General features: G+C 35.1%; 1 protein-coding gene across 1 annotated transcript; it reads right to left on the bottom strand.

The window, feature by feature from the left end:
- Positions 1–5,161: 5,161 nt before the first annotated feature.
- LOC105048453 (uncharacterized) lies at positions 5,162–23,206 on the bottom strand. The gene is made up of 14 exons (XM_073260165.1): positions 22,936–23,206; positions 21,559–21,641; positions 20,108–20,165; positions 19,648–19,707; positions 16,322–16,451; positions 15,354–15,580; positions 12,328–12,420; positions 12,186–12,257; positions 10,642–10,674; positions 9,516–9,656; positions 9,110–9,166; positions 5,866–5,955; positions 5,559–5,782; positions 5,162–5,396 (listed from the first exon to the last, which is right to left on the bottom strand). The coding sequence occupies exons 1-13, from the start codon at positions 23,047–23,049 to the stop codon at positions 5,723–5,725; spliced, it is 1,218 nt and encodes a 405-aa protein (XP_073116266.1). The 5' UTR covers positions 23,050–23,206; the 3' UTR covers positions 5,162–5,396; positions 5,559–5,722.
- Between the last annotated feature and the right edge of the window lie 3,512 nt (positions 23,207–26,718).

The raw sequence follows: 26,718 nt of genomic DNA, 5'->3' as shown, positions 1-26,718 counted from the left end.
GGCAGCTTCAATGAGAAATTTCGAAAGGAAGAAGATAGAGATCTCAAGGCTGATCGTGGCTGGCTATTGAGGGGGAGAAGGGGGATTTATAGGAGTCTTCTCAAGATTTTTCAGTGGCCTTGGGAGTCCTACTCCTAGTCAGACATGGGGAAGAAGAAGTCTCCCAACGAGAGTCTTCGTTCTCTGTTTCTTTTTTTTTTTCCTATGGGCCCGATGGGGCTAGATTTTTAAAACTGGATATTACATAGTTAAACTTAGAAGGCACAAAAGAATAACAAAATTATAATCAAACAATACATGGGCATCTACAAGTTGACTAGAATCATACCTGTAATGACTTGATTACCTGCATTGGCATCCTATTCAGTCAAAGCAAATACTCGTGCATTCTCTTTTTGATTCTGATCAGTGGGTTTGGTAGACTTAGAGTCATTCTTTTTATTAAGACAATTTCATGCTAAATGTCCCTTCTTGCCGCACTCAAAGCACATTCCGAGTTTCTTATAACAAAGCTCACTATGAGTTCTACCACAGTACTCACAAGTTTTGGTTCCCTTCTTATTAGAGTGGTTCTCTAAATTGTCATGTTGGTCATTCTGAGTCCCAATTGGTCTAGACCTCTTCCTATTTTTTCTTTCTTCGTCCGATCTTTTAATATCTGATTCAACTTTCAAAGCTCGTTCTAGTACATCCGTATAGCCATTAAAAAGATGAGAGGACAAATGAGAGCGAATTTTATATCCTAGATCATGCTCAAATTTATTTGCTTTACTTTTTTTCACTCTAAAAATTGGGGGCAAAATCGACCTAACTCATTGAGTTTGTTTACATACTCCAGTACTGTCATATCATTTTTTTTTCAAATCCAAGAACTCATTTTCTTTCACTAATCTCACTGACTCAGAAAAATACTAATCATAAAATCTCTTTTTAAACTCCTCTCATATCAATTGATTATCATTATTTTCATATGCAGTCTTTATTGCGGTCCACCAAAACTCGACATTTTCTTTTAGCATAGAAATTGCTAACCTAACCTTCACATCCTCAGGATACTGTAGTGCATCAAACATCTTTTTCATTTCTCAAATCCATATCTCTGCAACCAGAGGGTCAAGTCCACCCTCAAATAATGATGGATTAAGCTTTCTAAATCTCTCGTAATATGACTCTAAAGATGGTGCAGGTTGAGGAGCAACTTGTGTCTGTCGTTGTTGAATAAGCTAGGCCACTACTTGACATACCCCAATAATGTCTATCTGAGTGGCTAGTGCATTAGGGACCTGCTCAATCGATTGGCTGGCATTTTTCTTTGTAATCCTTCTTGCTCCTCTCTTTCTATTGGCAGAATTTGTCGAGACTTCATTCTCTCTGTTGCTCATTATCACCTAGATAAAAAAAATATTAGCATTAATTAACTTCCTTAAATGAGTAACGAAAACTCGAAGAGAACTTGTCTATTCTTATTTAGTTAAACATGATCTAGCTAAACGAGACCTATCTACCAATTGCTAGTCTTTAAGTTTACCTATGATTGAACCTATTGCTTTAATACCATTAAATGTCACGCCCCAAATCTGAGACATAACATGATCATGCTATCGAGAGATGGAGCCGACGATAACACAAAGCCAATCAATCAACATCAGCTAAAATCCATCAAAAATAAGTTATAATAAAAGATTCAATTCCATTATTTATCAAATAATTAAATCAATATTGGATCAGAGCGACTAAATCCAAAAGATAATACTAAACCCAGATATCAAAATTCATCAGTAATTGATTACAAGCCCATAATAATCCTATAAATTTAATTTCAACTGCAAATCTCCATACTTATTGATGTAGACCTTCCAGCCTAGATCATCCTTGTTTCTTAACCTTATTTGTTTGAACAGAAAAAGAAAAAGAAAAAAGTATGAGCTACACCAGCTCAGTAAGTAAACCTTGCACTATCTTATCCAGATCAAGTATAAGTTTATACATGCATCAATAAATCATTTAGAAAAGATAATTATCATTGAAACATAAAATTTTTATAATAACAATATATCATAAATCAATAATGCTCTTGTATATATATAAATCATGCAATTTATATGAACAGAATTTTCAATGCATAGGATAAATAAATTTATAAATTATGTCAACTTTATATATAAAATTATAAATCATTTGTCATTCTTTTCATATCATGATTCTTAATAATTCTCTCAGACTAAATGCTAAGGTCACTATTATATCCGTAACAGAGCCATAATCATGTACCAACTACTATTATCTGTTGGCAGAATTGTATACCAACTATTATTACCTGTTCGCTGGGTCGTATGCTAATTACTAGTACTCACTGGCAGGGTCATATGCCAATAACTATTACCCATTGACAGAGTCGTACATAGCTATCTGAGAGCCTTTTTTTCATATTTCTTAAGATAGACATTCTTAAATCATATTTCATCAAATCATATTTTCTTAAATCATACATAAATAAGATACTAGATAATTTTATAAAGTTCACAATCCATAAATAATCTTTAACGATAAAACAATCATGAAATCATTCCATTTATAACCAGACATATATTTCATAAATATGTAGTTCGTATTTCATAAAAAAATAATCATTCATATTAATATATTCATAAATCACTATTTTACTATGAATCATGAATTTCATAATGCATATACTTGATCCTTATTTTATGAAAATATAAAATAATTTTTTTCATGATAAAGTAGTCAATAATTTTAAAAGCAAGTAAGAAGTATCGGAATTACTTATCTTTTTCATTCTAGATCTTTTGTCTTTCTTAAATGAATCAGATAATTCTATTTAAAATATTAAATCAAGATCAATTTTCATTCCATAAATTTAATAAAATTAAATAATAACAGAAAGTGATTGATTAGGTGACCAGTCTGATAGATTACCCGAATACTGAATCGATTCGGGGTCATAGGTCCCTAAAAGGAAAAAAGATGGCTTAATATAGGATCCATAGATCTTCTTAGAGAGAGAAAAAAAGAAGAGAGAAAATTTTTAAAGAGAGAAAAAAGGGGAGAGAAAGTGGAGAGAGAAGAGAGGAAAAGAGGGAGAAGGAAGAAAGAGAGGAGAGAAAAAATTTTCTCCTTTTTTTTTTCTTTTTTTTTATTTTTTTCTTTCTTTTTTTCTTTTTCTTTTCTTTTCCTTTTCTTTTCTTCTTCTTCTACTTTCTTTTCTTTTCTTCTTTCTCTTCCTGGCCAAATAAAGGAGGGACCGAGAGGAGGGGCTCGGGCTCCGACGAAGGGCGGCGGCACAGTCGAAGGTCTGGCAGTGACGGCCGACAATGGGGAGCAAGAGATCGTCGGCAGCGAGGCTCAACCAGTGGGAGATTTAGAAAAAAATGAAAAACAGGAAACCCATCCCTTTTCTTGGATTTCTCCGATCATTGGCCAATCACCGACGGCCATGACTTTTGGAGAAGGAGGCTAGGGAGGTGGGTGTCATGACTCATGGGTGCAGCACCATGGGCGGCGGCACTAGTGGCCGGAAAAGAGGAAGAAAGGGCTCGACCGAATAGGGAAAAAACAGGGCATGACATTTTATGAATTTTCTGACGATCCTGACGGCCGGCGAGGGTGCACGAAGCCATGGAAAGGAGGGGAAGAGAGAGAAGAAGAAAGATTGGAGTCTTACCTCAACCTTCAGCAGCGTTGTCGGTTCCAATTTCCGACGAGTATGAGCAAGAGTGGTCGCGGCCTCAATCGAAGAAAAGAGAAGAAATCAAGCTTGAAGATTGCCGGTGGGGGGTCTTAAAGAGAGGAGGACTTATTTATAGAGAGCCCTAGGACCCCGATAGCCCTAGGACTTCTTCCCATTTTTCCTTTTTTATTTTGTTTTGGGCTTGGTGGGCCGCTTTCGGGTGGGCTTGAGGGGCTTTAGGACAAGGTATTATAAATAGCGAATGGTATAAATCAACATATAATGATATAAATCAACATATAATGCACTCAGAAATTTTGTACAAAAATAAAGCTCATATTGTTAAACAAAACAAAAATAAATATAAGCTGGTCGTATAGTAAACCATATGGCAATGCATATGAATCGGTGTGTTCCCGACTAGATCAAAGTTTTACGTTACCCTCTAACCTAAAATTCATCCAATTCAGATGCGCTGTTGAGGAACGTCATCAGAACCAACTTACAACAACACCTGGTTGCAGCTTGATTCTCGGTTATGCATAAATTCTATTGGTTGGCTTTGTGTCTCGGTAATGTATAAATTCTGGTGGATATTTCGCTATGTAAAATAAACATGCCACTACCAATCACATCTCCATTCCTCTCAGTTCCCCAACCTAACCTTCCTGCAATACATCAGTCTTTTTTTTTTTTCCTTTTTTGGGTGAGGTGCAGAACATCACTGTTCACCAGCATATTTATGGTGGGAAATGGAGCTGTGAGTTTTAGCATACTTGTGTTAAAGTAATAATTGTCATAATATTAGTCATAATTTGAGAGGGGTTACATGCATTTATAATAGGCGCTCCATAATCCTTGTACAACATAATATTTTGTACATATAATTCATGCAATTTATGTAAGAGCAAGATGCATTAGATCAATGGCCATGATCTTACTACAAGGGAGGCATGTGTATGCTCACAATGGGCTCATAAAAGGACAAATACCTAGAGAGGCATGTGAATAAGCTCCACTGAATATGAATAATCAGTGGAGACGCATGAACCCAGTTGGAGATCACTTTGCATACACAAATAACGGTCACTATTTGACCTCTTACTGTATATGAAATATAATATCATTTTCATTATATAAGACACGGTATAATGCAAATAACAAAAATCTAATACATGAACAATAATGCTATTGAACAATGCTGATATTTAAATGGCTCATAATGACCATTACGAATTTCATTTATCATTCCAAAAATTCCAGCCTAAGATTGGAGTGGGCAAATGACAACTATCATTTAATGATGCTAATCAACTACATACTGTAATGGCCATGATCTTATTATAAGGGAGGCACACGTACATTTACAATGGGCTCATAAAAGGGTAAGTACCTAGAGAGGTGTGTGAATAAGCTTCAATGAATATGAATAATGAGTGGAGACACATGAACACAGTTTGAGATCACTTTGCATACACAAATAACAGTCACTATTTGACCTCTTACTGTATATGAAATATAATATCATTTTCATTACATAACACACGGTATAACACAAATTCATTACATGCACCTAAACTATCATCCTCCAGACCAGTAGGTAGTAAAAAAGCAGCCACTTTTACTGTATAGAAATCAGCTATCATAGTCCTTTTTACGGCGTTCTCACATGATGCAGCACCATCCACTCACATAATGCAACTCACTCCTAGAGATCAAAATCCAGGTCATAATCAGAATTTAGAGAACTTAATCTTCCTGATAAACAAGTGGATGGCTTTTTTTTTTTTTTTGCTGAAGATGAGAAGGGATTATAATAACACAGAAAGAAAAGACTAAGAAGCACAGGAGCTTAGAGATCTGATAATACCACTGTGGATTGACTGCTTGAAGTGTTACTGCATTAATTGCAATACAATGAGTACACTGCATGCACAGGAGATTCTCTATAAACTGGTTGCTGAAATTGGCAATGCGAAAGAAAAATAAACCATGGCACAATATATCTGGACATCTAAATCCCCTTATTAAGCATTATGCCAAAGGGCCTTCATTGGGACTGACTTCATTTGACGGTACAATGACAGGAGAGAACTGCAATTAAAAAGAGGAAGACTAAGAATTACTCAGTCATATGAAACAGAGCTAAAGTTCAATAGAAATAATGCAACACAAACCTCATCATTTTCTTCAAAGATAAAATCCATTGCATTATCCTCAAAATCCCAACCAAGTGCAGTCTCAAGCAGTCTCTTCAGCTTTCTCGTCTGAACTTTAAATATCAAGTTGTCATATGCAGAATAGATAAAAGATAACAAAGCCATATATTAAAATAGAAAGAATCGAGTACACATATTGGGCCGGGTAGACTAGATGGAAAACGATGAAGAACATCTATAGGAAGTTGCCACTGGAGGATTTTGATGTCATATGAAATTAGAGCACTAAACTATGTGACAGAATATCATCTGGCTACTGCTTACTGCAGTGGCATTTTAGGTTATCCTTTTCCATTCCAAAGGATTATGTTATAATCCATATTTTTCCTTTTGACAAATACTATAAAATTAACTGGCATAACATTATGCTAAACAAACCCTGACCCTTTATTACAAGGGAAGATGAGATCCCCCATCCAAGTCCATGTCCAGCAGGTTTCACCAAGGGATTCATGCAGTTTGTTTATCCACATTCCACTAATTGCTCAAAATTTGTTGGTTCAGTTTGATTTTAGTTCAGGAATTCAGGTACATAAATTACAATTCTTGTTCATGATCCAGATTTTGTAGCAGTATAATCGGATTAACAAATCTTACTCATCCATATTAAGTTAAAATATATCTTTAAGCTAAATGCTGATGAATAAATATCATTCAAGAATTAGGATATTAATAAAATCTAAAGAACATAGGAGATGCAGAATCTAGATATGACTCAATAAATACATGCTGATACAGCAAATACTCAAAATATATGATATTATACAGCTAGGATATGCAAGAAATATATTTCCTCATACATATGTATAAAAAAATGCCAATAAAGCACAATGGATTATCACAATAACATTGTCTGTATTCCATAAACTAGCGTCAAAACCCAAAACTTCATTTATTTTTTATTCAAATCCAGTGGCTACAGTCCATATATCATCCAATAACATCAGCATCATGAACTTCAAAATCAACCATTTATCATGTCCACCAAAATTGCATTGGCTCAAATTTTGTCTCCTCTTGGTGTACAATGTAATTCTCATCTGATATATCAATCAAACCCTTTCTTTTTTGTTAACTTATTATTGAGTGAAAAAAGTCTAAAAGCATGTAAGCATTAGAGAATGATGTGAGATCATGAAGATCGTAAATTGGTCTAGGTTTTTAATTCATAATGGCAATGTTGAATTGCTTTCATGAAGTCACTCTTCTTGCCTTTTGACATGTAATTTTATCTACTAATCTTAGCTTTCTAATACCACATACTTGTAACGGACTTAAAAGCAGAAGGCTTCTAGTTTCCATCTTAGCAACAATAAACTTTGTAGTTCAGACCCCCTTGGTTGATAGAGTGATAAAGAAGTTAGCAGGATGAAGAGAAAGGGTCTATCTTCTGTTCTGATCCTTAGTGCTAATAAACATTGTGCATCAGCACTACCATGTTATTTTGTGTTTTTATAGGCCTTCTGAGTGGTTACGCATAGGATTGGTCAACTTTACATGAGATCTGCACAAGGTCTAGGATGATGAGCATGGTTTATCATTTAATAAATCAGGATAGAATATGCAAAGGAAAAGAATTAGGTCATTAGAGGTGATTAATACAAGGGACTTCAATAAGATTTTGTTGGAAAAGTGGAATTGGATAGTGTCTAATGAGTCTTGCTCTTTAGTTTGGACTGACTTAATTTCAGATCCTATTCAGAGGTTGTGAGAAGCAGGTAGTCAGATTAAAATCAGCCAAAAGATCTACATCAACGGAAAACTTTGTTTTTGCAGTGCAGTTGGAGTTAGGAATTTTACCAAGTTCTGAATAAAATGATGGGCTGAGGGGTGTTATTTGGTTAGCGGGCATCCTAAATGATCTGTATTATGGGTCCTACCTTTTTAGGTCCAAATACAGAATTTTAGCAGGTGGAAGATGTTGAGAACATAAATTTCGAAGAGTTTTTGAGGGCCTGTCAATAGAGGAAATCACCATTTTCTTCAACTTTTTTCCAACATTTAACTCAACAATGAGAGAGATTCTTAGGTTCCAAGATTTAACAAGGAAGACCAAGGTTTGTCATACCAGCCAATACGCATATCGACCATATTGTACCATACCGGTATACAGTATGGGAGATGTACTGACACAATGATAGGATGGTATCAGTATGGGTTCTAGTACTGAGAAAGTGAACCTTGACAAAGATATCTACAAGTTCTTGAAGCATGGTGGTGTAATCAGTCCTTTGACAAAGCCAATTTAGAATTCATCAATGATGCTGAAAGCTATGATTTTTGTTTCACTTGTATTAAAAATAGATAGTTCACTTAAGACAAACAGAAGATGAAAGGTGCACTGGATGATAGTTTTGTGGTTGTGGGTCAGCTGCGGATGCTACTAGTTATCTTCTTTTGTAGCTTTCTTTTGCCATAGATTTTGAGGTTTCAATCAGTTATATTTTGTTCTTAGAGGAACAGGAGCTTCTTTAGTTCCTTTGTGGACTACGTGGCAGATGAAAAGCACTCCTACTCACAAAAGAAAAGGCCCGGGCCTTTGTCATTGTCTGGCTTTATTGGAAGACACGGTTATAAAGGAAATATATACCTTGTACTAGTAAATCTAAGAGCTATTATAGGACTCATTTCTCTATTAACCAGCTGTTGATAGATGTTTACTCAGCTAAACAGGTGGTAAATTCCAAGTCTTCTGAGCTACTGAAGATTATCTCCAGATCTAGTACCGCTGACCATGATCTAGAAAACTGTGGTGTTACTGCTACCTTACCCACTCCTCAGGATATTGAAATGCAAGGCTTTTGTAGTTGCCAAATAACTATTGGTCTTTTCGGACAGAATGCTAGTGCGAGGCCGCCTTCATTTTTGGTTAACTTTCTGGGTGTTGGTTTTGTCTCTTCTTGTGTATTTGGAATCTTTTGAAATCACACTTGTAGTTCCTTTACTTTTTTACCTTTGTTTAGTTAAACACTTGGGTACTGTGCTAGCACTTGGGTTAGGGTTGGTATGTCTTGTACCTTTTTTTCCCCTACAAATGCTTGAGGATTTATCTTGCTGAACCCATCCCCATTGGATGTTTTCCACAGAAGTAAATTATAAAAAAAAATGAAGAACATTTCCGGATAGAAGAATTTGAGGAGCCCAGTCATTGCATTTGTAAAGATTATAACAATATTGTATCAAAGAGCTAAGCAAACGTTACCCATAACAGAAGATCTCCATCAACAACTGGGGATTCTAGAACCACAGGGAAAAATTCCTGAGAAATTAATAAGACATCTGAAAGTTAAGAGAAATCATAACATGTTGACAATGAACAAGTTTCCAGATCAACACTCAAGTATGTCATGATCTGGAGTTCTTAGTCAACTAGCATAGGAAGAAAAATAAGAACCTGACAAAATTATGCAGAGAGGTAAGATTCTCGACTAGGTTTGGCTCATATAAAGTTGGTAAATTTATTGAATAGGTTTTTCTTATTCTGATCATGTCATAAATTTACAAGCTCCTTTCTTTGCATATTTAATGATCCTTTAAGTGAGGCCCTTAAAATGTCAAATATAACTTCTCCAGCCTGCATTATAACAAAATCACCTCAAACAAATTACCTTGCAAAGACGGTACAAAAATATGTCTCTAGAGAACCATGCATCGTCTAAGAATACAGATGTTCCATTGTCTGCAGCATTCCCATCTTTTTTATTTTTATGAAATCCATGCTTTAACTGGAAGTAGATCACTTTGAGAAACTGCATGGAGTACTTCTTCAATCAGAATAAAATTGGTGTTGTCCCAAAGGAAAAAATAAAATGCAAAAAACAAAATCATGCTGGAGAAACATTAATAGAACATAAAACTGTAAGCCTCTCATAACGTAATGTGATAGACTGATTAATTTATTATTTTTTTATCTTGCAGATCTTGCTCAAGTTCGTCAAGCTTTTCAATGTCGCACCAACAGAGCGGTGGCATCTTGAAACCATGCTCTAATGCAAACTAAAGTCAGGAGGTGTTAAACTTGGGCTCAAAACTCGAAGGAAGAAGGATATGCCAATGCAATTGATTGTGGCAAGATAAAAAAACCCTACTATGACACGACCAATCCATGGTGTTAGAAAAGACAGACGGTAGTTAGAAGAGGAGCAAGGGCAGATCAATCTCTTCCAAGGCCAAAAACACCACCTTGGCTGGCCACTTCAAAGATACAACTCTCACGATGCTCACTCATGAACCATAGGAATCCACTAAAGGGAGAAGAGAGAGAATAGAAAGAAGGCAATAACATTCCCATGTGAATTCTCACTAAGCAATAACTCGAATCTTAAGTATGATTACAAGAGGAGCCCCAATTGGAATATTTATAAGTAGTACAAAGGAACTCTTCTATTCAACTTTCCAATGTGGGATTCCAAATCCTATTCTAACTCGAAAAATCCTAACTACTAACTTTCCTGATAGCATCAAAAGTTTTAAAAAAGAAAGTTCACAAAAATCAAAACTACCATCAAACTTTCCTAACGAGACTAAAATCATATTGGGTTCTGCGACCCACACGGACAGGACGTGTGATCTGTGTGGCAGCACATACGCCCCAAGCGCTCTGGCGTCATGTAGCCTTTAATGTTTTATAAGGCTACATCACATTGCAAAGCCACATCCTATTCATAACAGTACAAAGGGATTCCAACTTTCATACCAGTAACTAAATTAGCTGAAGACATGGGAAAATACTACCTTTGAGAATAGCTGAGTCCGTGTCCGAAGGGGCTGCAAAAAACAAGAGAAGATCACAAGTAAAGAAAATAGGAACTTGATATTTATTAGGAACACATACGATTTGACATCAAATAATAAAGTTGCATTACCAGTTTTCTAATAAGAATCATTTGCAAAGAAGGGAAAGAAAACATTTATGTGTTTGTTGGAACCATTTTGTAGTCCGAAACACCTAAATACAAATAATATGTATGGGTGATAAATATTTATAGACTTTCGGCAATAAAAGTGAGAATAATATGCTTTCGATGACAGAAAGAGAGGTTATTATTAGAAATTTTGCTAACTGTGCTGGAGGTGCACATCTAAAAAAATCACTATTAGGAAGGATGAAAGATCATTCAATATGGGTGAATAAATAAGCTCAGAGAGATCAAAAAAGTTAAGGATGAAGGAAAAATGGAACCCAAATCAAACTGAATGAGCTGAAGGCAGAGAATTATGGTTTAAGTCATTAAACAGCCAAGAATATCATCAGATGAATGAAACGAGATGGAAAAGAACAAAAAGATTCACAGGTAGAAAGGACCTTTGACAACAAAGAGACCTCAGAAAAACAATTCATGAGCAGTATCTATGTGGATAGTCAAAAGTTGATGGATAATTGGATTTTGGCATTAAAGAGACACAACTATTATCTATGCCTCAAGCCAAAGCAAATACGTTTTCGGCTTGATCTAGAGATAAGTTTGGTAAATGGCCAATAATGTAGAAGAAGATTTTAATGCCGATCTAGAACATAATGGGAATATTGTGATATTTGCAGAAATCAACTAATGGGGGAAATAGCATAAATCCATATACTGAACAATAGCCCAGCCTTCGTACATAAATATATGTGAAAAAAAGTGTGAGTGAAGATATAGCACAATTTATATAGCATGACTTATGACCTACAAATACTCAATTTGAAGCAACCAAGATTGCATGCCCTTTACCAATAGCAGATACTGTTCTGCAAGGGCCAAAAATATCATGTTTATCTGTGTATTTTGCTTTTAGCCTCACCAAAGATTTACTCCGCCATGCTACATTTAAAGTATGACCAAGTAAACACAAAACTGTAGATTATTATAAGATCCAATCTTTGTACAGGAGTACTAGCATGATGAGCTCAAAATTTCCATCTAGGTTTTTTTAGGGCTTCCCTTGGAAGATATGTACAGCAAGTACAAGCAAAACTCAGTAAATGTTCTCAATAACAAGTTTTGCTGACTCATTGAATGTCATTTACTTATCAACCATGTTTCACAAACACAAATATGCACTAATATACAGTACCATGTGCATTAAAGTATACATATGCTTGGTATGCAATGATACAATGGCCTTGACAGAGTAACTTCTATTGAACCAAAAACACATCAAGCCGAAGATACCTAGAGTAAGAAAACTAACATAAAATAAGATAGAAAACCATAGGGTGTTATGATACACAACAATGAGGTTGGTAAGATATATTTCATGATTTTCATCTCAAAAGAAGATATGTCAGCACTTACAGCCTCTGTACAGCTGAAAAGAAGGCTAACTAATGCTTTCCACTGTAGAAATGCTTCCAGTGATTGCCCCATCTGTATGCATGAAAATGTCAACAAGGTATAATATAAATAAACCAGGGAATGTACACCAGCCGATAATTACCATGAATGCTATGAAAGCAAATTGCAGTTCCCCCAAAAGTAGATCTTCTGCACCTCCATAGTCTTTCATCAGTATGCTTTCTAATAAAGTTGTCTGAGAGCATAGTATTTATTTCATCAATTGTTAGTCAGATATTATGGCATTGTTTTAGTAAGATGACTATTCTACATAGTCAATGCATGGACTTCTATTAAGGTTACTGTCATGAGAAATTTTTTGCAATAGGAAGTTTCACAAAGATCACATAACAGGTCATGGACGTGACAGTTTCAAAAAAAAAAATGTACATGAAAGTTATGGGATATTAGGAGCCAAACTATCTTAGGACAACTTGAAAAGAAGCATGAAATATAGTACCCTGATACATGGTCCCATACATCTGGGGAATGCAGAGTTGAATTATGATCAGAAATCACCATCTAACCTCTAGGTAAAGCTAATCAAAATGAAGCCCCTATATAGAGAATGCTTCCCTTAGAGGATTCTAGATGTGATCAAAATTTGCTTACCAGTTGCTGTGAGTTGTCATAAAACACTAAGGACTAGTTTGGAAACAGGATAGAAATTCTGGTGTATTATACTTGGGATATAGTTAATTCCAAAATCAGGCAGAATATGTCTTAATTTGTGTTTGGATGAAGCACTCTTATCCTCATCTAATAATTGTGCTGACTTTTTGGATAAAAAACAAATATACCTCTGCAGCATTTGATTACTTATTGCTAATGGAAGGTATTTTTGGGCAATTTCCCTAATCAGATGGGTTCAAAATGGCAGGAATGCCTGGTTTTGGGGATGTAAGGAATTAATGAACTGCAGTAATCCATAGTTTGACTGACCTTTTGAGGTTCAGTTGTCCGGCCCTAAAAACATCTTCAAGGTTCAGTTATCCCAGGATAGGACAGGATAAGTGGCCTATCTGGGGTTCTTTCCTGCAATCAACTTGGTCCAAATGAACCCAGACAAACATGTAATTACCATGTTACATCTTGAGGGAAAGCATTAATCGGCCCCGCAATCCAATTGAACAAGAAACTAAACGGGTGCCAAACAACTAGAATGTCCTGTTTAACTGCAGAGTCATTTAAATATTATTCACAACGTAGATAATTAAAGTTCAGATGTAAGCACATCCTTTAGTCATCCCAAGCCTAACCCTCAAAATATCCATGTTATGATTCTTAAATGGCTACTTAAGTTACACAGCTCGACACCATTTTGAGCTAATCCTTTCTAGCTAGCTGTACTTGTCCTGATCCTCATTCTTCCCTTTCAATACAAAAATTGACTGCATGGATTAGACGTGTGCTATGTTGGCCATCTTTGTTGATCATACATGATTTTTGAACAGTGTGGTTAGGATATATTTCCAACCATCAGGATTAGAATTAGCATTGAGGATAGGCTACATCCATAAACTCTCAATTGAATACAAGTATCAAAATAATTGGTGAAGGATGACAAACTTTTGTAATGCTCCTCTTTTTAACAATGATTGCCCTAACAGGAAAGATCTATCTTTTTCAGCAATGCTCTCAAAACCCTAAAGAATTCCAAGTGGGAAGGCACATGTTGTGCACAGGCCCTAGTTTCATAGGAGTTTCTATTGACTGGTTGTGGATGTTTAATAAAGGTCCCACCGGTTAGAAAAGATTTTAACATCAGGAAAACAGTAAGGGATCTCATTCTCAAGCGTTCAACAGAGAGCTTGGGGAAGCAGTGGTTGATCTAGGCTGCAAGATCACTTAGAAGAAAGAGATCAAGATTGGTCAATGCCATAATATTTCTAAACCTTTGCTGGAAGAAGTTAGAAATTTAAATAATCAGGTGAGAATAATCTTATCTTAATAAATGAGGGGCAGTTTTGCATTGTCAACCGACAAGTGTCATCCATTTAGCAGTCTTTAATAATTAAGATATAGAACCTTCTGAGATGATAATCAGATTTACTGGATGTTTGATCTTGTAGGTTAATAAGCAATCTGTCTTTAATCCTCGAATACATCCTCCTTAGGAGACAATATTCCTGGTTTATTGCATTATCTCTAGAATCTTTATCCCAGAAATGAATCCATTTTGTAATGCTATTAAACAATTTTCAGACAGATTAACTTTCTAATAAAAGTAGCATGTCTTGTTTAGATAAAACCACTAAATCCACTAATGGAAAAATAACACCATTTACATAAATCTTTCAAACTTTGTACATTATATAACACGTCCTTCTAAATATTATGGGAGACATGCTTACCAGTTCCAACCCTTGAATGTATTCTTTAACTTGATCCCAGTGGGTGTGTCAGGTGACATTTTAATTCATTGGGTTAGTATCAATTATTGGATATCAAATGCAAAGATCAGAGAACTTCGATTAAGTTTTTCTTAACAGTAAAGAACATTATTATTATGTCCAAGCAAAGCAATGTACATATTAGCATGACCAAAGAGAATTGATTCTAGGAAGTGCACACCACTGTGAATCCTAGGTGGTCTCCACTGCAGGTTGATATCTAGTTCAGACAAAGGGAAAACACCCTCTTCCATTACGATAAGTTGCAGCCAGAATCCTAAAAATCATGATCTGGTCAAAAGTTAGTAAAGGTCTTTTATATAGCCGATTGACAAGAAGAAAGCAGTAGAAGGCATAACAGATACAACTTCAACAAGAAAAGTAGTGCATCCAAGAGTCTGCTAGAAGAAAGTTTAATCACCTTAGATAGCATGGCAACCTTGAAACCAAATAGTAAAAATAGAGCATGCAAAGTTATTTGAAGAGACAAATCCAAAGGATACAGAAGTAAACTGGCAAGCATCAGGTTGGCACATCCATATCAATCAACATTTAACAACTTGACATTTGGATGCTTCAAACACCAAATCCTTATGATGAAGAAATTAATTAGACTAATATTTTTTCTCAATTTGTATTTTTCTGTTCTCCAGGTAGATATAGATCAATGCAATTCAATATATAACATCATAAACATTCTGCTTAAATGAACTGGAGGGAACACACAGAATATTACTTTGTCAAGATTCAATGCTGTAAGTTCTTCTCCAAAGACGTCTCTACTCTTGACAGCATGGGGAATAGTTGTAAAGTAGCATCCTCGCTTATGAGATTCTTTTGCAGCATTCTTTGAAAACTTACTATTTCTTAACTGGTCCATCAAACGCCTCTCCATGGCTGTTTTAGGAGCTTTGTCAATTATTCCAGACTCATATGCTATTGTAATGTCTCCTCCAATAGGTTCTGCAAGTTAGATGAAAAATTAAAAACATCTTCACATTATTCACTTTATAACACCTAAATTATCTGGGGCTCTCTAGAGAGAACATAAGTTAGGGAAAATTTTTACATTTGTATATAACAAAATAATTTGAAAATAAAACTGCAGTTTAAGCTAAAATTTTTAAAATTGGATATGCTCCGCAATGAAGACTTCACAAAATAAGGTGCAAGAGGTGTCCGGTGAACTCCATTAAGTGGTTATTCTCCAATGTTTTTTCAGAAAATTTATATTGTTGCCTTCAAGTAAAACATGCCACAATATAGGACAATGTAGTAGAATCTTACCATCTCCAACACCTTCTTGGATGTTGCAACTTTTGCCATGTTCTTGTAACAACTTTAAGGCCAACAGGACTTGCACTAATGAATAACTAAGGAACTTTGTTTTCCTTGAATGCCAGCCAAATTGGAGTATAAGTTTTGCCGGAAGTGAACAACAGACTAGTTATATCTTCTTCATTAAGCACACGATGACTTTTGCATGCAGAATATGGAAAATAAACAGGAAAAGATTGGATACAAGTTACATTTTGTCTGAGAGCTTTACTGAACTTTGACCGCTAAAAATAATTGATAAAGTATCATAACATGACTTACGAGACTAAAGAAATCCACAAAAACAACTTTTAGTGACTATAATGATTGCAACATTACATCAAACTAGCTTAGGACAAGAGAAATATATAAGTAAAAGAGGCATACCAATCCGTTCGATAACATTCTTTGTGATGTAACTAGAAAGCTGCTTCCACGCTCCATAATGGTCTAAAGCATAAGGCCCAAGTTGTTGATCAAATTCAAAACGCTTCGCTGCATCAGAATATCTGTATTCCTATTGGAAGTTTTGACTTTAGCAATGCAACTAACTAAGATTATTTTGCAGATAATAGAGTTGTTGCATCCAAGAATATAATTTGTTGCAATAAAATTATGATACAGAATTCTTCTGTCAACAAATATTGATGCTAAATCTATTTGGAAATCCAACATATATACTGTCCCATTCTATGAAACAATTTTGCAATATTCATGATGTCCAGAAAATGAACTTGCACTATACTTTTTTTGAACCACAATGCTGACAATCTGGATCAATGCAAATCATGCACTTTGGGCTTATTTTGATGTGCACGCCCCTTGGAACATGGTAATTACTGTTTAGCAAACAACATCATGAATACCTCCATAATTCTTACATTGCTTTTGTCAAGAAATGATTTTCCCAGCAAAGACCTTGGTGACTCACACTTACCATAGAGATAAATGCAGTTCCAAATAGCATCTGACATTCCAGACATCCAACTCCAGAACATGCAATAACAGCAGACTAAGTGCATACATTTATTTACAGAAACTACCTTTTCATGAAATATTTTGGAAAGAAAAAACACTTGAATTGTGGTTCATTTTATACATGATCTTAACAATCTGAGTCTCTCGCTCTCTCTTTTCTTCTTCTTGTCCATCTCTATTTCTCACTGGCTGAGAGTATAGATAACCAGCAGACCCACTATGGGATATATGAGATCGTGGGGCCCTTGCATTCTACTGGTCAAGCTAGTGTCTTAAAATGTGGTACATGTTCCCACAAAACTGGTATATGCATATTTGGTCTCTTCACCATACTGCATTGCCTATATGCAATACAATATGTCACCATAATGCATAGGGACCAAAAAGGTGGTCCACTTAGCATTGTGCAGTCACATATATGGCCTGCTTGGTATCGTATAGCTGCATAAATGGGCCCACTTAGCATTCTGAAGCTACATATACAACCCACTTTTATATGGGTCGACATAAGTGAAGCAGGTTCAAGCTATGGTTAGGTTTGATATAGATTTCAAGTGGGTTTGAAATGGGTATTAATAGGACTAAAATGCTGATTATGTTATAATCATCGATATGCGGTATTAGATACTGAGTAATAAACACTTATTAGCTGCTATTGTTATTAATATTGCTACCATTCAATCCATAAAAATTTCTGTGATTATTGTTGTTTTATTGTATTTCATATATTATATTTATTGTTAAATAGTTGGAAAAATAGTTATCACATGTGTACCCGCATATGAGACCTGCATAATGCATCTAAACTATCTGGTCCCTTGACCACCCACATACCACAGCCACTTTTGAAACACTAGGTCAAGCAAGTACCAAGATGTGATCACTGAATGGATGAAGATTCTTAGCTGGCTTTCAGTAATTCAGTTAAAGAAGAGTATTCATGTCTTGTGACATGAGAAGAAAATAACAATTCAAGCCCATATGGTGGATACCTTGGAGTATTGTGATCTCTTGTTCCGGCTGTTGCATCATTCAAGAGATGATTGCTAATCATTTAAATGGAGCCAGCTGTATAGACTTGGTTTTTGAGAGCTAGATTATCTATGGGGTTTGGGACAATTCAACAAATATATCCCATTCCAGATGAAATCAGATACCATCTCAATGATCCAATTTTATATTAACCATTTTATCGTCAATGGTAACACGCATGTATCGATAAGTAAAACCCTTCTCTTTTTCTTTGGCATGAGAGATCGAAAGTCCACCAATCACACATCAAAAGTCCTAAGCATAGTTAGCCGTACTGTCCCATATCACCTGGTATGGGATGTACCATACCATACTTGTCTCGTACTGATATACTGTCTTGTACCGTATCGAACTGCATACCGACACTATAATAGGATGGTATTAGTATAGGATCCGATACTGAGACGACGAACCTTGATCCACAGCACCACTTGTAGACACAAAGGTGAAATCAGTCTCTTGACCTTTGATCAGTGCATCATCAAAGCTAGAAACTAGCGATTAAATTAGGCTGCTCTATTTATTTGGATTTTAACATCAAAAGCTAACTTGATTTTAAGCTGTTGAATGTTAGAGCCATTTCATGTTGTCAGACTAAGGGATTTCACTCTTGTCGACAAACAAGATCAAGTTCGGTCCCTAGCACTGGCCATTCCATAGTGGGTCCAATCATCAAATATACAAAGTTGTTCATTATAGCTAGGCACCAAAGTCCATTGTAGCTAGGCACCAAAAATAGTTGAGACCTAATCTTTTACGGGCATTCATTAGTGTTGGGCCCAATCATCAAATATGCAAGGTTGTTCCTTCTAGGTAGGCACCAAACATAGTTGAATCTAATCTAAATGGTCATTCAGAGAATAAATTGGTTCCAACTAGTAGCTAAGATCCATTAGGATTGATTGGAATCATAATTAAGTCCGCACTATTGAATAAACAAGTTCCATTTGTGCCATCAGAGAAATGTGATAAGATTCTAATATTGGAAACACAAAAGCTAGAAGAGACCATTAAACAAGGTATGTCTTATCTGAATCAATTACAACCATTCGCTTCTTTTTTAAATGGGTTATGAGCCCTTGGATCAAGACCAGCCTCATTAGAACAAATCCAGTCAAGGAAGCCAAATCAGTTCAAGACTTCAAGGTAATGATTGTTTTCATATCGATTCAATCCTTGGTCCACATCAAGATGGTAAAAGAAAAACATCATTCAAAAAACTCCATTAGTAGTAATGTCATATGATTTAACATGAGAGAAAACTGTTTCTTTATATATATCAAACTGGTTGCATTAGGCCATAATTGGATCTCATCTACAATCTTATAAATTATCAAAAAACATGACTCTACTATAATACAAAATTACAAATTGTGGTGCATCTATGCACATGAGATTCTTGCATATATATTCATATAACTATAGTACTCAGTGGAATGAACTTAAGTGAATGATAATTTTTATCAACAAGATATTTATGATATATACAACATACTGGAACTATGACAGCAGACAGTGAAATGCAGCATGCTGCATTAATCATTCATGCACCTCAACTCATCAATATTATCAGGAAGGCTACATGATGTAGATGCAAATATAATGCAATACTTTTAAGAAGTAATAAAATGATAAAACCCATCATATAGTGTTTAGAGATTTTAAAATGCACCATGTAATATCACTTAATATAAAATGGCAACCTCATCTTCTGATAGTTTCATCAACCGCTCGTCTTGCTGATGCCACCTACGAACAACCACCTGTAGAACTCACAGATCAATAAATCCCACCAGGCATCAAATGCTACATAAGGAAAAACTTTAATATTTGACAGGAAGGGAAGCATGTGCTTTTATATATATCTTCTTTCTTTTTCTTAAATGCTCTACGAAGATTAACCATTTTTTGGGTAAAGTTACATTTAATGGCATCTGACTACCATACACATGTGCACATATGTATCTTCTCATGCGTGTACGCATAAACAAACATGGAGAATACATCAGCCAAGTTGTTGATGTTAATCCAAGACGTACTAGCAGTAATACTTATGGAAACCTAAGGAAGAAAAGCAGCAGTTCATCTAGTCATCATATACTGCATCTACGTAACGATTTGGAAAACACAAATTTATAACAGGAAGAATGTGAATATTAGTACCTCAGCAGGTTGCGTAGTAAGGAAGCAGCCAACTGTTGGTGAAAACTCATTGCCTTCCCTATATAAAGTAATTCAACATTTCAACGACATCAGTAAACAAATGATTCATCACTAGACCAGTATTCTGTGTGTAAGAACAAACACTTGCCACCTTCAGAAAACAAATATATCACTAGACCAATATTCTGTGTGTAAGAACAAACGCTTGTCACCTTCAGAAAACAAATATAACAAAATTTCCGACTTCAATAGTACAAATCAGTTCAAAATGACATTGTCTGAAACCCAAAATACATTTGCAAAGTAATATTGCTCTTGGATGTGTTTCAAGCAAAAAGTCCCTTTCATTTGGTAATCAAATCAGATCAACAATAAATTTGCCCCTCATTATAGGCAGAAAGGGATCAGGCTCAGGTTGGGCGATTCCAGGCCCAAGCTTACCATAGCTTAGTTATTTTGTGATCATACCCAACATAGGCCTCTTAGAATTCTCAAGCTGGGGCTTAGACCTAACCTGGATTGATTCCTTATGTCCAAAAGCCTGAACCAAATTTCAGCAAGGCCCTGTCAACTTGCATAAGGGAGAGGGAAGGAGAGAGAAAAGGGAGGGAGAAGATAGAGAATTAAATTTTGTTGATAACTTGCATTGGGGCAAAAAATAACTATGTAATGTGTGGTAATGACAACACTGGCCCACCTTTACCTAAAATGAAAAACAAGGAAGCAGTGACAAGAGGACATTAAGGGTTTCGAACTTTTAACCTTTTCATTAAGTCTTGCTTATAGAAAATAGAAAGAAGAGGTTATGTTGTATAGGCCGTACCAAGCCAATAGCGAATGACAAACTCTCCTTGCTCCCTTGACCTTAATCATGGATGTTAGAGAACCAGCAATGGTACCAACACCACGTGGTGGGGGCAGCAGGCAAGTGAAGATGGAAGACAAGCAGCAATTCAGCGAGCATGGTGAGTGGCCTAATTACACCTAGGTAATGTTCAAGGATGATCAGTAGGGGTCCCAGTCTAAATTTTCTCTTACTTTGCTATTTTTTTTCTCTTGTTCGAATCTTTTCTTGCATTTTTCTAACAAAAGAGTTCAAAACGGTTTCTACATGTTTCAGAATTATCATCACAAGACTATTTCAATATTAATCTTAAAATCATTATTTCCAACAATAACCACCTAAAGACATATATCGATGCTGACTTAAAACTCAAATGTGTATGCATCTGCTCGCCACAGTTTAGATTACTTTTTCCTCAAAACCAGTACTACAGAAGTTCAGAAAAACTATTCATTTATTGGGCCATGCAAAAGAAGAAAGCAAGTACAAAAAAAGGCCAACATATATTATTGATACATGAAAAATTACCAACTTGACTGACTGCATAGCTATACCATGAAATGAGACCAAAGTGAAAATATTCCAGCTCTTGGGAAGTTATGCTTACTTGTTTGAGGGGCTGTAGTAAATGAAATGCGGACCGGGTGGGACCATTTTTATGCCCTTGAAGTTAGGCCCAACAGAGAACATCTGGAAAAGAAGAAAAATAATTTATACATGGGTTTGAAACAAATAATTTCAACAAAAGTCAGTGCCTTTAATACTGCTAATCTGTGAAAATCATATAAGAAATTCAGATCAGAACATAAATAATCAACTACATCTAGCAAAACTCTAGAAAACGTGTACAGAGACATTTAAATCCTATAGTTCCTAGGCTAATGCTTTACAACATCCAGGTCCCAAAAAGCAGCTGAATAGAAAAGGATAGCTCCTGCAATATTCAATATGTCGTCAAATTTAAACTAATGCACACACCTTATAATCAAAATCAGATACCAATTGTAAGTACAACCAATAATTTCTCATAAACTATCAGCCTCGATATGATTATTCCAAAAATTTATATACTTATTTTGTTGTTAATTGTTCATCATCAACTATCTGCTCTGAATGAAATCAGAATTGTAAGAAATCAGAACAGACCTTACAATTACAAATCATAATACTCTCCAAAGCATGCAGAGCTTACTGGTGCATGCTTAGGGTTGCTGGCTGTAACCAATACACCCTGTCTACATTTATCGTGAAATTCATATGCTCCAGTTACAAATTTACAAGAGAAAGAACTTACAACATGAACTCTTGCTTCAAAGATCAGCCTACTGCATTTTGTCACGTTAGGGACACCATTATAGAGTTGTAAGTCCAACTTGAAGCATCTATAGTGATAGGTTTGCAAGTTGAACACATGTCAAAAACTTAGATACTTATCAGATGAGAATCTTGAAAATCAAATGGCTCTTCAGCAAATCCCTTCAGATAAATTAAAAAATGGCCTTTACGGTCCCATAAAATTTTAGATCATATTGCTAGACTATCATGCACTTTTCTCCCCGCTACATGATAAAATTCAAAGACGTCAGTGCACCAATTTGATGGAGCATACCACCACCGACAGACCTATCCACCTCCTTTCTTTCAAACCACTCCATTATATTATCATAGCAAAACTCAATGCCATTTCTTTCAGTCACCAGTATTCAAACAAATTATACTTTACCATATGATAACAGAATTATTCTCCACCAAAAACTCCAAGAAGAAACCCTAGTCAATCAAAACATTAAGCAAAAACAGGCCATTATAATGTCTTGCAATTTCAAGAATCCGGATTCTATCTTTGTACTATACCTAGTGGAATTTCGCCCTCAAAGCAAGAATTGTAAGAAAACCATCAAACTGGACTGCTTCGTTTCGCAGGAAAGGTAAAGAAAAAAAATCTTTAGGATTTCCAATATTTGAAAGAGAGCAGGAAGAGGACCTGAGTGTCGATACCGAAGAGAGTGAACTGTGGGACGTCGAGGAGGAGAAGAGTGGCGCCATTCTTCACGAGGTCCAGGGCAGTTTCTTGATCCATCTGGAGGCCCGAAGCCATCGCAGCCGTCGCTCTTGCTCTACGTCGCCTTTCCTCGCTCCGTCGGTAATCGAATAACAAAAAGGGTGGGGGTGTTTAGCGGAGTTGAGGAGGGGGGTGTGGCGTTTGGTTGGGAAAGAGGGAAGCTCCGAGAACGCAGAGGGCCGGACCGAGAATCTTCCGCATCAATACGGAGCCCGTCACTTTTCAATATATATTTAATATTTATACTTTTAATTTTTTATTAAAAAATATATTATAAAAATATTTTTATTATTTAAAAAATTATAATATTTTATAATATATTATAATTTTTAACCACATCATCATAAAATTTTAAAAATTATAACATCACGTGACATACAACATTCTATATCAAATTATAATTTTTTATATATAAAATATTATAATATAATATAAATTTAAATATTAATTATTTTTGAATATATATTTAATATTTTTATTTTTATTTAAAAATTTTAATAATAAAATTATTTGTATTTTAAAAAAACTAATTTTTTGTATCAAAATTACGTAGAATAATATAGCATGGGCGATAATTTTTATCAAAAATAAAATATTTTTATTATTTAAAATTTTTAAATTAAAAAATAAAATTATAAATATTAAAATTTAAATATATATTAAAAAAATGGCTCCACGAATCAATCATATAAATAACGCACTCCACGTTGGATTTTCTACGTCGCCTGCAGTGCACAAATATTTTCGCACGTCTTCCACGTAATACCGTTGGTCCGGTTCTTGGGTTGGGTTTTGTAAAGGGAGGCACGTGACTGATCGCTGGGCGGGTTAATCACGCCAATCCAATGGGCGGCGAATGCTGTGCGCAATTACTTGAAGGACTTCGGGCCCGTTCGGACTCCGGGGGGCACGTGGTTTCGACAAATGGGCCGTGTGATGCCCGATCATTTAGGACCAGCAAAATTCGGGTCGGGCTAGAAATAGACGACTGGGTCCAGCGCCGCAATATCATTCATTGTATAAAATTCCATCTACGACTATACTGTCCTTAATTTTTTAAAAAGTTTCAAATATACATTAATTTAATCAAAATATGTTCCGGTTGTTTTTAATCTATACATCATATAAATATAAGAATAAAGAGTTTTTCATTGTGCTGGAATGCTAACATATATGATAAAGTATTTAAGTTGAAATTAATCTTATTGATAATGATTTATGCATAATAAAACATATATAGATTCAAAATCAATGAAGTTCAATGCTCAGATCATAGTAAAATATGGTTCCTTATCATTTAATAGTTCATATCATTTTAAATCATATATCTAAGATCAAGCTACCAAAAATCCAATCTAATCTTGGTTTAAACCTTGGTTGAGCCAACCCAACCTAAACCAATCCAACTCAAGTTGTGTTTGAGTTAGAAATTTGGGGTTGGACTGGATTTTGTTTCAAGCGGTTCATTTCTGCTTGATTAAGCCAGATATATGCAAACTCCATTTCTCTTGGATGGCAGGACCTATTCAATATCTGCATGCCCTTTGCGCAGGGCTGGCTTTGGGGTGGGTCAAACTGGACGACCGTTCCATATCTCAATTTTTTTGATTTCCGAATAAATGATCCCAAACATTTTTTTTTGGTAAGCCAAACATTTTTTAAATTTTCGAATAAATGATCCCAAATATCTTTTTGATCCCCCGGCCATCTCTCTTACTTGCTTTTGATAGAGCCTTTGAATTCCTACTGCAATTACAGTACTGTGACGTCGAAAGAAAACTTCGGATCTTGTTTCGATTTAAAGATCTTAATCTTCTAAATTTTTCCTCACAAAATCACCATAAAAAATCTCTTGATTTCTCCCTATTCACTGATAGTTTTTTCTTGCTTTGGGCACCAAAAATCAAATCAAAATCAATCTAAAAACCAAGTAAATCTATTTAATCCTCTTCTTTCAATCAGCTACGGATTTTTAAACTTGAGTTTTTACCGATTTACTGTCAGAAAAATCCTTAAAATCTCAGTTGAGTAAATTACCTTATTTTTTTATTTTATTTTTTTTATTTTTCAGATACCGTTGGGCCGCCGCTGGTCATCGGAGTCTGTGGTTGTCATCATTGGGGACCGCCCCTTCAGTTGTAGGTGGCGTTGGCTGGAGAGAAAGATGAAAGATATCTCTTGCCTCAGGAAGAAGGGGACAAAGAGTCCCTCACTCCCTTGTTCCGTTAAAAAAAAGAGAGAATGCGAGTCATCTATTTTACCATTTTAAAAAAATTAATAATTTTTTAATAAAAAAAATTATTTTTTTATTTGGGCCCAGGCTTAAAAAATATCAGGATTGGGCCTGCCTTTACACCCTCCATTGAGGGGATACTCGATACAGAATTTTGGATATAGTGCTAAATCAGTGAATCACAAGCCACAATTCTGACACCCACAATGGACTAAATGATTTTACCACATGCTAGTGCTTTTGGAGGGGAAGCACATAAAAACAGCTGATGCAATTTTTTGGTCCTTATCGCAATTCTTATGTGCCATCATCCCAGATAAAATTTAAGGCACATATAACAAAATATTAGATATTTTAGAAATTTCTTATGCATCAAATCATCCAAAAATCAATATATTAGATCATGTCACTATTACTATAAGTTTCCTATATATAAATATATTATGCTACTATAATTATAAATTTTCCAAATATAATGTAGTTTGCCATTATAATTATAAGTGTTGAATAATATGATGCATAGACTACTCCAAAACACAAAACTTTTTATTCATAAAAATTTTAGATGGTACATCTTGGAACCCGCAAGAAACAATGGCATCGGTGGGCAACAGATAACGGATACTGAGATTGCAAATTGGGCACAACCCAATTCAATATATTTTGGTGTCAGACTGAGCCGCACAATTTGCCTTGAATTGAACTTGGGCCGAAAAATAGCGGAGCTGATTCAAATGGGGCACAGGTTACATTTTGAGCAACCCAACCCAAACCCAATCGGGGTTCCAATGGTACAAAGTAACCTAACCACCTATCAGACTGGCGTTTGGGTTAGAAATTGGTTGGCTTTGGTTCCTAGCTGTCCTCTTCAATCGGACCAAAGGGATTGACTGCAAATTGCCTTTTGGTTGAACGATAGGGACCTGTTGGATGTCTAATTGCCTTTACACGGTCGCTGCCTTATTCAAAGGATAAAGTTTTGAAACTGGATTTTGTATAAGAACCCCATTCAACATTACCTTTGAGAGACAAAAAACCACTTCTTGGAGGACCAGAAATATCATATTATACTAAAATAATAATAGCATATTATTATATTATTATATTATTATCATAATATAATAATATTATTATATATAATAGTATTATATTTTGCAATACATATAAAATTATTATTTATTATATTATTTAGATTAAGATATTAAAATAAATAATTTTAAAAATTAAAAATTCTTGATAGTACAAATAGTTACATAATTTAATTATTTGTAATATTCTTTATTATCATTTTTTTTCATATTAAAAAAAATTCTCAATTTAGATATCAAACATTTATTCAAGTTCTACTGCACTACACAAATATAATTATCAAATAATAAATAATTTTTTATCAAAAGCTTTATTGTTAAAAGCTCCATAGATGAAAGCTCTGCTGCCTATATCAATGCAAAACAAAGCCATACTAAACAATC

The sequence above is a fragment of the Elaeis guineensis genome, chromosome 7 (assembly GCF_000442705.2).
Source record: "Elaeis guineensis isolate ETL-2024a chromosome 7, EG11, whole genome shotgun sequence".
In the NCBI taxonomy this organism is placed as follows: Eukaryota; Viridiplantae; Streptophyta; class Magnoliopsida; order Arecales; family Arecaceae; genus Elaeis; species Elaeis guineensis.
Note: the sequence above shows the minus strand (reverse complement) of the source record. Positions and strands in the feature narration are given on the sequence as shown.

What these genes read in the sequence shown, in the direction of transcription:
- LOC105048453 (XM_073260165.1), bottom strand. Translation starts at nt 23,049, where the DNA reads ATGGCTTCGGGCCTCCAGATGGATCAAGAAACTGCCCTGGACCTCGTG. An exon ending in TTTTCAGCTGTACAGAGGCT is followed by an intron (nt 10,675 to 12,185) that starts GTAAGTGCTGAC and finishes TGTTTTTTGCAG; the next exon opens with CCCCTTCGGACACGGACTCA. An exon ending in GGACTCAGCTATTCTCAAAG is followed by an intron (nt 9,657 to 10,641) that starts GTAGTATTTTCC and finishes TACTCCATGCAG; the next exon opens with TTTCTCAAAGTGATCTACTT.